The 12904-nt window shown below is 40.2% G+C and overlaps 1 protein-coding gene across 1 annotated transcript in view; it reads right to left on the bottom strand.

The window, feature by feature from the left end:
* Nucleotides 1–12904, bottom strand: part of ascc3 (activating signal cointegrator 1 complex subunit 3) — a gene marked incomplete at its 5' end in the record, with an annotated part of 89702 nt that overhangs the window by 5137 nt on the left and 71661 nt on the right. The window contains 10 exons of the mRNA XM_083899055.1: nt 38–189; nt 1800–2024; nt 6598–6732; nt 6831–6942; nt 9893–10018; nt 10303–10435; nt 10571–10691; nt 10924–11061; nt 12347–12489; nt 12816–12904. The exon at nt 12816–12904 is cut by the window's right edge and continues 28 nt beyond it. Coding sequence (XP_083755181.1) covers nt 38–189; nt 1800–2024; nt 6598–6732; nt 6831–6942; nt 9893–10018; nt 10303–10435; nt 10571–10691; nt 10924–11061; nt 12347–12489; nt 12816–12904 — 1374 coding nt within the window. The remainder of the gene's footprint in view (nt 1–37; nt 190–1799; nt 2025–6597; nt 6733–6830; nt 6943–9892; nt 10019–10302; nt 10436–10570; nt 10692–10923; nt 11062–12346; nt 12490–12815) is intronic.

The raw sequence follows: 12904 nt of genomic DNA, 5'->3' as shown, positions 1-12904 counted from the left end.
ATTACAGCAACACCTGTGGTGCAGAGATGTTTTGTACCTGAACAGATAGAGGTCTTGTTGTTCCACGTGAGGCAGTGTCAGTAATGAGGAGTCGTGCAGCCAACGACCCTGGACGATCATCTGGATCAAGTTGCAGATACTGATGGCTGTAACAACCCAGCCTTCGTTTGCAGCGACGTCCAACATCGCCTGTGGGAAGAAACAGTAGAAAGGGTAGAATTCAAGACAATAATTGTGTAGTTTATCTCATCTCCACCACTACATTGTCCCAGGAGAGTAATAAAAAGTCCTTGTTTTTGAGTTTTGGACTTTCAAGGACTAGGGTTAAGTTTAGACAGAAGACTCCTGAGTGCATATGTGAGGATAATAGCAAATCCTGACCACTGTACACAAGGGAGTGCAGGTAATGGAAACTGTTCAAGTGGATTTAAAGGAGCAAGCTTTGTTTGGCATTTTTGGTTCATTCATTAACAGCCAGGATTTATTTTGGGCTAATCCAACATTTACATGACTATATGCCTTTGATTAGTTCATGTAAGTTGGGACATTGTGAGAGTGAACCCCCTGAAATTGAAGAGACTAAATGGAATTCGTCATTCACTATTCGCATCGTTAAAACCTATTATTGACCAACTGTGCAAAAAGCCCATCCTTTTATGTTATATAGGAAATATTTCTATATAATTAGTAAACAGTACCCATCTATTATAATACGATACATGGATTTTTCATGAATCTCATCATTCTTTGCCTAGTTAAAAGTGTCCATTTAAAAAGGTGGAAATGGGCAGAGCATTAGGACTGATTGTCATGTCAGCTAAAATGGTGTCAAGGGACAACAACAGTCATGGGTTGTATTCACTTTATGTCCACTGTAAGTACCAATAAAAGTATACATTCTTCCAATAAAAACAAGCATAAAGAAAACTAAGGAGCAGAACCATTTCAGTAAATGGTAGCAGGAGGACACCAGTGAAGTAACCACATTCATGGGCCATGCAATATCGCTGCCAGATATACAGCATGGAAAATCACAAGCACATGTACGCACACACACATACAAACACACACGGGGACACACACACACACTCGGAGCTGTGGACAATGGTTTACAGACATACAGATATGGACCTAACTTCAAACAGTAAAGAAACTAAGCAAACACCGTTCCGCACCTCACACTCTACTGTAGCTGCAGAATAATATGCATAGAAATGTTTTGATTGATGACGTCACAGGGTTGTTGTGTGTATTCTTGACTCTGTGACTGGCACCAAATTGTCTGTTTTCAAAGGCAGAGCATCTTGCCACTTCTACATTTGAACACCGAGCGGTAGAGAGGCACGGAAAATGAGGCACGGAAATATGATGGTTTGCACATATCACCCATTACCACCATATTATTTATGAGATGGACCAGTAAGTACAACTACAAATCACCTACTAATGTTTAACATTCCCCTTTCAATGTCGGTTCATCTACAACACCGCACTGCCTGCCAAGATGTGCTTTCTTTTCATGCGCTGCACATAATTCAAATCTACATAATATATTCCTCTCTCTCCATTTTACATAATGTTTCCATCATTTAATGACTCAGCTACTATTTTGGCTTTGGTGGCATTTTACGCTTAACTTGCTTCACTATTCAATTAAAACTCTTGAGGTCTGAATAAAATGGAACATTTCATGATGGCAAAAATCAAGTGACTAAGTGAGTTCCAGGGCGCTTAGAGCTTTATTTATTAATCAGTTATCAAATAAGTCAGTGTATAACACTGTGCATTATTAATCCTACCTGACAGATTCGGATGGCGTTGTCCAGTACTGTCTTGGTATCGGTGTTGTAGTCGCTGCATGGTAGCTGGGCGTGGCTGAAGTGGGCCTGCAGCAGCAGGTGGGCCTTGGTGTGGGCGCTATCATAGGAGTGGGGGTTGACCTGCACTGGGAGCTGCTGAGCCAACTGGCTGTTGAGCTGATCCTCATTGTGTCTTACGGGCAACTCGGCATACTCCTCTGCATCCTGAGAAACGGAGACGAAAAGGTGAAACAAAGGTAAAACATGGAATTGCATGCTAAAAACTCATCTGATTTGTATCTGCTTGGAAAAACAGCATTCCCTGTCCCTAAAAAACAGTGGGGAATGTTTGGATTCTTCAAATTATAAAAAAAAAATCTATGTGGGTACAATGATAATGATAGACCATCAGTTTCTTCCTTGTGCGGAGGCCAAAAGTTCAGCCTTGTTTGTAATTGCTCTACAGAGTGATGCATAGACACGTGTGGCTCCTTTCTCTAATTCACTCCAGTTCAGCTATGGCTAATGTACGCCTGTCTACAGGCTGTGCTGGAGGCATTTGTCACAGCCTTCCCCCCAAGGCTTGGACTGTTAAGACTCCATACATCATTGACCAAAGCCAGTTTCAAAAGATAGGACCTGGAAAAAAAAAAGGACGTGTGCTGGGTGGGGGCTCGGGCATGAAGTAAGAAAAAGAATAATCTCTGAATGATTTATCTTTCAGTGCTGTTGTGTCTGCATATGGATGTGCTGGAGAGAAGGTACATAGATCTTTACATTGACAAAGCCTGAGGTTATATGATAGTACCATTTACAAAGAAAGAAGAGGTAGATGGAGAAAAAGTAGCTTTGACGCAGCAATAGGCCGGCAAAGAGAAATGAAAATTTCATTTCTCTTTGCCGGCACTAAATAGAATGGGGTGGACAGGTCCACAGTTCAAGTGCTTTGAAAACATGTAGAATGGAGGAAAATGTGTGTTATTTTAACTTCAAATAGCTTTACTGCAGAAAATATATTTTTTGTTTTTCAGTAAGAACAAGTCTTGTATGTCTTGAATATGGTTCTCATAGCATGGAGCAAGCAGGGGCTGCACACAGTCAGCACTGCAGCATTACCATATCTATTTATATCACTGTACTTCACTGAAAGTGACTATATGCCAAATGATGTTTGTAAAGACACCTCATTGCAAAGGAAATAAACTCTGCGTCTAGTCCCCAGAATCTCAGCCACATCAACAATCATTTTCATTAGGTCAGATGTTTTTATAATTGGAAAAAACATCAAATCAGACGGAGTACCCTGATGGGCACAACAACCTCCTGTACCAGAGACAGGAAAAATGGCCACAAAAATTATAATTGAGGAAACTGTACATAATTCTACGTTGACGTACGGAAAGATCAACCCTTTCTTCAAATGACACGCAACACATTAAGTTAAATTAAATGTTAATTCTGTCTGATTATCATTCTTTGGAAAAATGAGTGCATAACCACATATAGTAAGGAGGGTCAAAGTGGGGGCAGGAAGACTACTGTGTTCAGAAAAAGACAAGGATTTTTCCTCTTAATAATTATTGGCTATAGTGGGTTTGTTTCCAGCCTGTCTGATCATCTCATATTTCATCCTAATGAATGTTTCTCAGACACTTTTTTGAAGTTCAAAAATTTCAAAAATTATAATTAAAACAACCAATTATTTCATTCCGACCACATGGAATGATTAGCTGGTGTAACAGTCACTTACTGGGACACACAGACAGAGGGCTTGAGAGGGGTTTGGAATGTACTAGTTATATTTTTTCCAAATTTAGCCTGCTATTGTTTACTTTCTTACTTAAAGTCCCTCAAAAAATCAAAACTGGAAATTTGTGTTGTGGCAGATCCATCTTCTTTGCTTCAATGAGTCTATGACTTGATTGAAATCTACCAGTGACAACCTAAATTGACTGAATTGAATTGCTGTCTTTCTGAATTGGGAGGCAGACTAGGTCAATATCTAACCACAAGGTTGCTTGTTCCATTTCCTCCTCTACTCAGAGTGCTTAAGTATCCCTGAGCAAGACACTGAAGACCAAAATTGCACGTGGCAGCTGTGCTGGCAGCATGTGAATTGGTGAATGGTAATGGTCTACATAAACACACACCATTCATCATTTTCACAACTGTATATAGACAACACTGCACATTAGAACAGACCTGAGTCCAGAGAACTCCCTGTAGACATTTGTCTATGTACATAGAGACACACAGATTACATACAGCAGATGTACAACACAAAAAAATTGTGCAAAAAGTGAAAAGATTGTTAACATATTCTGAAGCTGCTGCTTATGACAATAGGTTTGACTGCCTGGTTTGACACAGAAACGTGTGTGAGTGGGAGGGAGGTGGCGGTGCAGCGAGGCGTGGGTGTTGCTCATTAGTGGCCACGCTGCAACAATTAGGAGGAACTGGAGGAGCATGCCAGTGCTTTGTACCTAATAGAGGGGGAGTGGACGGGGCGGCGGGGTGACTGGCCTATTGTATCACAGCTTGTTGGGGAGGGAAGCAGCCAAGCATGGCATGCCTCGGTCTGCCTCCAACTACATGTGTGTGCAATGGTAACCATCTCAGAGTCAATTCTCCCTCCATATGTTAGCATCATTACTGGAGTCAGGTTCGACCACTGGTTTAAATAAAAACCACAATAAAAAAACAATAATTAGAAATGCTTCCTTTCCATTGACATTAGACCACAAAAACATACCTATTCAGAAAAAAATCATATTCAGCCAATGAGGTGCGACCTGGCCTGCTACAATTAACAATGCATATATTTATCAACCTCCTGAGCCGATTCTCCCCTCTCCCTCTCTTACTTGAACACCCACAAGGCTACGCCATGTGTGTAAAAGCACATCCTTCAGATCTCAACTGTGAACTTTTACAGTAAAGCAGCACACAAGTCCTTTTTAAGATGCGTTACATTTTGAGCTCTGCATTTGATTCTGGATTTGCATCAACACGCACACAATGACCCCTGATCAATGAAGACATGTGGCATTTGTTCAGTTTAAACAACTGCAGACCCACTGCAATTTTACCAAAAAATGACTCAATTCATGAAAACCTGATGTTTAGACTTTAGACCCCCGTTCAGACTTGGTATTAACATCTGTCCTCAGAGACTCATGGCCAGATTGCGCGAATAACAGGTCGGAATGGGCCCAATACATCCTGAATGTGTCCTCAGATCTGATCACAGAGACCACATTTGGCAGTGGTTTGAGGATGCATTTGTTTAAAATTCTAAGCTGCAAAAACACATTCTGTCCTCTGGTTTTGTCTGTGGTATTGTCAGGGGCAGTTAACTTTTTTTTTTACTCTAATCAGATAATTACAATTCAAACTTTATTGGGGACTCACAGGACTCATACTTAAATTGTCTTGCTGTAACTAGCACAATATTAATGACCACCATATAATTTATTTTTTCTCATGATTAACACTTTTTTTCAGCCTGAGTAGAGCTTTTGATTCACTCCTCCCCCTTTCACTCTGTCACTCACGGGCACACAAACACACAATGAGGACACATCTGCACAATCAGACTTGATAAAAAACGTAATTTTGGACTCCCAAAGAGCAAGGATGTTGATCTGTACTTGAATTAAGGGTGTGGTCACCACATCCGATCGTATGTGGTCACAGGAGACCCATTCAGGACGCATTTTAATGTCAGGTGTGAAGAATCCTTAAAAGAAGATGAATTGCACCAAGAATCACCACAAACATATGTGTATACCCATTAGAAGCAGGGGTGAAAAGGAGCATGTCATCAACTCCCCTAAGTGAATGTGTGAAACTCCCATGTCTTGTGTTGACCCAGCCAATCAGAACACAGAATGGGGGTGACCTTGCTGCTGGGATGCCCAGGGTCAATAAGAAAAAAAAGAAGAGGGTGACAGATCCAACTAAAGCTCCGAAATAAGGAGAGATAATGAAGCTCAGACAAAGGTGCTAATTTGATAGCAGTGAGCAAAGCACGGGTGTCTGATGTAGTCTGTATTTTCATGTGCCAAAAAAATATAAACAGGCAAATCTTCTGCTACTGATCCAATATGCTCAGCACATTTCTTAAAAGTTGCAAAGAAAGCAGAGATGCAAGAAAGAAAGAAAGAATGAAAGAAAGAAAGAAAGAAAGAAGGGAAATGTTACAAAATCATCAAAGTGTGAAGTGGTTCCAAACAAATCAACAATAAATTGTTGTTTTTGTCCAACACAATCAATATTTAGAGTATTGCACTAAACATGAGTGTAATCTTATTTTTTCATTTAGACTTGTAACTGATGATTTTGGCAGATATTTAATTGGAAGTTTGTTTGTGAGAGGCTGATCTGTTTAATTGCTTGACTCTCACTTAGCACATGTGCACCTCTGTTATCCACAAAGTTTAATGATGTCTCACACCACGAGTGAAAACCGCAAAAAAAAAACAATAAAAAGATATATTTTGCAACGCCAACTGTGTACACGAAGCAATGTCACACTGAGTTGGGTTACAAATATGAAATAACTGAATTTAGATGCTTTTCACAGTGACTAACTTTATATGAGAGCTTTACTAATTATCCCAAACTATGAGATACTGCTCCATCTCAACCCACAGTCCTTAACGCAAAATGTACAAATTCAAATTTGTAGATCTGTATTAATCACATCATAAGTATCATAAGACTTGCTGTTGATGACATGGATGCAGTAAGTGGTGGCAGAACAACAGTAGCTGTGTGTTCACGGTGCAGAACTCACCGTCAGAATGGAGAGCAGCTCTTCTACTGACAGCTCAGCCTTCAGCCGCTCTTTAAACATGCGGATGGTCTGGTGCTTCAGGTAGTAGTAGGAGGAAATGCGACCATAAGTCAGCGGCTCAATGGTCCGATCATCCTGGCGCATTAATAGAAACAAAGAATTTAAAGTCACGTTAAAATGAATCTGTCATTTTACTGACTACGATGAAATGAAATGTAAAATTAACCACACACCTCTTTAATCTCAATGCAGTAAGAGCACTCCAGGTCCCGCAGGCTCCTCTCCACCAGGTTGGAGAGGAATTTGTTGATGGACTCGTGGCTTATGTCCTCAAGGCTGTAATAACTAACACCACAACAAACAAAGGATTTTAAGAAAATAAACCACTTCATGTCAAAATACAGGACTTACTGTAACTCAGTTTAACATCTGTTGTGCTGCATGATTTAGGAGTGAATTTATCTTCTGTCTGGCACAAGTGGCAAACCACCATGATGCCACCAATTGATTTTTGTGGTCTTAAGTTTCACATATTGACCAGCACCATCTTTGTTTTGTGAAGTCAGAAGTTGAGATGTTTGGAAAAGTGGAAGTGGGCCTGTCTGACTGAGAGCTCACCCACTGCATGTCCACATACACCTGCAACTAAACACCTGAACCAAACCCTAGTTTATGACTCAAACTGTGTTTATTACTGCCATTAAGCTTCTATTGCCAACTGTTTTGACAGGATATCGAATGTGCTTCGCTTTGCCACTTCTCCGCTATGACCAGTTCAGAGTTCTATCATTACTTTGAAGAACCAGACTGTGCTAGGTGATGCAAAATAGAGAGCTGCATCTACCTCACATACTGTAGGTTAGAAACACTGATTTATTACAGAAGGAAAGGACTAACTGAAAAGAAAATGGCACAGCCCTTGCCAGCAAATGACTCCCAGGTTAGACTATTACAGTATTACCTGCAATAAGACAACCAATGGACAAAATGGGTTCCATGCTCTGCTCTGCTAAGAGTTACCATATGAGACTGCAGACATGCACGGCAATCTTCATTAGCTTATAACGCCAATATGTGTGCATGATGTGTGCATGTCAAATAAAACAGTGAAAGAAACCAGGCACAGATTCTTTAATGCTGGTAGAAACAGACGCTCAAAAATCCTAAAAGGGATCTAATTTGTGAATTTAATGTAAGCAATGTAAAATGTGCTGTAAGTTGGAGAACTGTTCACTACTGGTTCTCATATTAGAATTCCTATGAGGAATTCCTAGTTCCTGTTCCTGGAAATGCAGCTTTTGAAATGAGTAACAATGAACCCCACATAAATGAGTGAACACATGGAGGGTGAATATGAGATAATGCATGCTAACCAGAGCCCTGTGAAAAATAGCCAAGCCCTCATATTATTAACACAAATATATTCACATTCATCATACAGAATCATTACTTGTGCACTGAGCAGCAGGGAGGAAAAATCGCAGCCACACTGATGGGCTCGGAGCAGCAGGTGACGGCCATATTTATTGTGCATTTAATGTTAAGTATTTCTTGAATTCCCTTAGCGCCACATGTTAACAGCCCATGATTCTCAGCACTGAATGTTTTTATTACTGAACACATTTCACAGGTCTTTACTGGTGGCGACGCCTATCCTGATTAAGTTATGGCCATTAGCATCATCACCATTAGGCCCCTGATGGTGGAGGGAGTCAGTCTGCAGATCTTTATGACACCCATGGGAGCCAGGGCGTGTTTGTATGCACCTTTGTGTCTTTGTGTGTGTGATGTGGGGATCAAAGCCTGGCAGTAGTAGTGATAGATTAGCTTGTACATACATAAAACACACTTGCAGGGAGATGCAGTGTTAGGGAATCAGAACATTAAGGAGAATAATTTATATCTGATATTATTCCAAGAATCTAAATATGTTTGTCATACGGGAACCAAAATCTCTTGATTAAGTGCAAGTAATGCAGTGAAAAGAGCAACCCTGTCTGTTGCAAATACTTTTGCATCGATGCATAACCTTTTTTAATTGTTTGTTTCCCAATCCCCAAACCAAATCTGAATTGTGATTAAAGCCCCATTAAGTTTAGTTGGTGATTTAAGTTACAAAATAACTAAAACGCAAAGATTTGATCCAAATAGGATTACCATGAAAATGAAGCGAGCTACATAACATCTCATGAGAGAATTCATAATTTCTATGTTGTTGTGAAAGACACATTCTCACTCTCACTCGCACGTTAAAGACGTCCTTTTCCATCACAAAAGAGCACGTGTTGTTCCAATGAATGTTATGATGTTTGTCATTTTGACAAACAGCAGCTTCATTTTTTCCCCCCCGGCATCTGTCTTCGCCAATAAAAAAAACGGCAAGATGAAATGATTGATAACAAAAAAAAAAGAAAAATCCATCTGGGAACCAGAATAGGCTTCCAGAACCCGATCCTATTTATGTTAAAATATGACTTAAATAATGAATTATTCAGGATTTTCGATGACAACTTCGTCAAGGCCTATGCAGACAAAAGGAGCTGCTCTGTCAGATTCAGAGAAAATGTTAATCTCTACATAATCAGCAATCATTAACTCAAGTTATAATTAACAAGTAATAACTTGGCTTGTTTTGTAAATCTGGTACTTCAATTAGGTATTGCTAGATAATCTATTTCATATATATCCAATATAATAGGCAAATATTGAAGAGAGAAAACTTTCAATTAAGAAAATTCTGAGGTGCAGCCCTGAATGATAATACAGCCCAATTCTAATATTACCACTCATAATGTTTGTAAAACTAGTAGTGTTACTTTTGAGGCTTATAGTAGTGTCTTACTTACTTTTCAAAGGAATGATGTTTAAAGTGGGGTATTCTGTAAGCATGGTCTGTGCCAGCCATAACACAGCTATAAATAACCCTGAAGACTTCCCACCAATACAATGCGAGACGGACACTAAATCTTTGTCGTCGTTCTGCTGAAAATTGGCCCAGCTTGAAACCAAATGATCAATATCTGGGTTCACACACCTGCATCGGTATAATTCCCACAATCCAGCCTCAGACAAGGCCTGACAGGTAAATGTGGGCTGACAGCCGTGCAAATACCAACAGGCTGGAATGTTCTAGAAGGGTCTGTGTCTACACAGCAGATGTTTGACTCTGGAACACAAACCCTCCTCGGAGCAGGCTGTGAGTGCAGGTCGAGAATGTGTGCATGCAACTGTGTGCTTCCATGAAGTGCTGCCATTAGTAGTGATATGTAGTGTGAATGAGGCTGTGTTTCCTAACCTGGGGTTCATCACCAGCCGTCTAAAGAAGTACGTCCAGGTGAGGTAGTCCATTGCATCCTGCTTAGATGAGATGGTTCCTGCTGCAATCTCAGCATTCAGATGGTCTGACAGCACACTGAGGAGGCTGAGGATAAAACACAGACACACATAATGTTATTTATAATAGGCTGGATTCTGATTTACATCTAATTCCTGAATATGGAACAAAAATTAGTATGGTCTCTCTTACTTGAATATAGTAAACACTGTATGCATGTATTTGTACAATTCAGCTGTATCTACAGATTGAAACAATAGCAGTATTACACTAATTAGACAGGAATATGATAACATCTGTCAGTGTTGTATAAAAGGCCTCTGGGCTTTGACATAAAAGAAAAACATTGGAAATCCACACGTGACAGTTACCTGGACTCAACAGGGAAAGGCTCATAGAGGAACTTTTTGTAGAAATCCTTCTTGATGTCGTGGACGAGGATGACCGCTTTGCCCTGGTCGTCAAACTGGGGTCGACCTGCTCGCCCCATCATCTGCAGAACATCTACACGGACAAAAGACTGTCACTGTCACCATGTCTATTCTACAACTCAGTTTGCAACAAAACCAGCAATGTAAAACTTTACTATATTCAAAGGGACATGTATTATACATATACTCAAAAGACCAAGCTGTGTACCTGTAATGGGGTAATCCACGTAGCGTCTGGATTTACCATCAAAGTATTCAGTTCCCTTCACAACCACCAGGTGAGCAGGGAAGTTCACTCCCCAGGCCAGAGTACTGGTTGCAATCAAAACCTGGGAAAAGAGAGGAGAGTTGACTACAATAATAACAAGGCAATCAGAGATGGCAGACTTCACCCCATTCACACAACAAGCCTCTGATTTGTCATGTGTTTTCTGGATCTTCACTTCACTTTTCAGGAGTTTTCAGACTCTTGTATGTAGGAACTTCTCTGATAACCAGGGTAACCAATGTTGTGAAAGGCAGGTGTTCAGTGCAGGTGAGCAGTTCTGGGAGAACATGTACCTGGATCTTACAGTTGACAAACAGCTCCTCCACAGTTTTTCGGTCCCTTTCATGTAGACCTGCGTGATGCATGCCAATCCCAAAGGCCAGTGTTAACTTCAGGTTGGAATCTCTCACTGTGGCGATAATGGCCTCAATCTACAGACCAACCAGGGAAAAGATAACAGTAGATCAACATCAGACACAAATCCAGTCGCAACGAGACGACAGAGTCATCAGACTTCCCAATCCATGATGTAGAAAACATACAAAATAGCTCCAGAGTTCCACTTGAAAATGTGATTCTACTTATATTAATTCTTTTTTTTGGGGGGGGGGGGGGGGGTGATTCACTCTATTGCCACTTTGACAGACATTCATATTCTCATGTCAATGCTGCATATCATCAGCCAGCATCTTCAGCCCAGAATTGGCCAAAAGCTGACAGAATCCAACTACCAGCACCTTCAAACATATTCATTTACACGTATTGTTTAATCCATAGTGTGAAAACAAAATGTTGTCGTTTTTGAAAAATGTGTTAGATTATTAATTATATACTGTATATTATGTACACGCAATTATAATCAAATCTGTATTTTAAATAACATTTAAATTTCTTTTATATTTTAAACAGTGCAAAATGTATCTTTTAAAAGTCCCAACGGAACGATTCAAAATAAAGATGTAGTAAGAAAATGGAAGAGTGAAAATCCCGCCCAGAGAGAAGCAGCTTGGGGCTTGAGGCAGCAGCAGAGGGAAGAAAGAGCTGTCAGGTCAGAGAGGGGATTCTGGGCAGGAGTTGACCCCCGATGTGAGTTAAGCAGCAATCACCAGAAGCCTGTCAGTCAAACAGCAGGAGGCAGAGCTGCTACACGGGCCAACACAGAGACGCAGCGGGCTGCAGCATATATCAACCGAACACACACAGCGGCTGCGGGCTACGCACATGCATAGAGAAAGTGGAGCCTATGCTTTAAGATGGCACATATTGCATTGACAACTCAGGATATATTAGTACAAATAATAGAAGGTAAAGATTAAAATCAATGCCAACAATTTTTTAGTATTTTATCCTGGAAGAGTGGCTGCCTTTTTTACTAAAGGTTTCAGAGTACAGTGAATAGTGAAATAATTTTCACTGTAATTTGTAATGTGAATGCATTTATAACCCTGTGGCAATGCTTTAACTATGTAAAGCATTGCCACATTGTTTATTTTTTATTACAGGAATGTAATGGAAAGTATTTTGTATGGGGAAAACCATCTTATATTGACAGCCCCTGAAGACAGCTATGTTCCTATAAAAACGCTTTCATCCTTTTCTCATATTCAGTTTATCCTCAGAATGGTGCCAAAAGAAATGTGCTTATTTTTTTAACATGAATGTGTAAGCTGTTGCTGATCTTCTTACACTTGCTGTCAAGACTCAACATGAGTGTACCTCTCTTTCGTCCTGGTGTAGCCACTGTTTAGGGTTGTCCTCTGTGGCCAGGAAGGCAATAAGGTCCAGGGCAGTCAGTCGGGTTTGCCGGCGCGATGAGACAAATGTCAGCACTGGCTTGGCAGGAGAATGGCTGCGTATCGCTGTAAATAAAAGTTCAAAATATGTATAACATAATACCCAAGTTTCACTTTCTGTTGTTGAGTGTTATGAATGAAATGTTACAAACGTCAAAGCTATTTAATTAACCAATAAATGTGGCTAATTATAATTTAGTAGAGACTTACATTCTATAAATGTGAACATAGTGCATCCAGTGATGTTTAACATCAAATAACTTTCAATTTCTTTGTATCCCCTTTATTTATCCTAGGTGTTTTTAATCTAAATGCTAACCCTTTATTTTTTGTAAATATGGGCAAACCTTAATAAAGTACTGTAAAATGAAGGTGTGGATGTGGAGCCGTACCTTGGAAGGTGGGCTTGTTCATGGTGGCCATGCGGGGGCAGTAGTGTTGTCCTGGGAAACCATGGATGTGAACTTCCAGCGGTACGGGG

The sequence above is a fragment of the Microchirus variegatus genome, assembly GCF_963457635.1.
Source record: "Microchirus variegatus genome assembly, chromosome: 1".
NCBI classification, from domain to species: domain Eukaryota; kingdom Metazoa; phylum Chordata; class Actinopteri; order Pleuronectiformes; family Soleidae; genus Microchirus; species Microchirus variegatus.
Note: the sequence above shows the minus strand (reverse complement) of the source record. Positions and strands in the feature narration are given on the sequence as shown.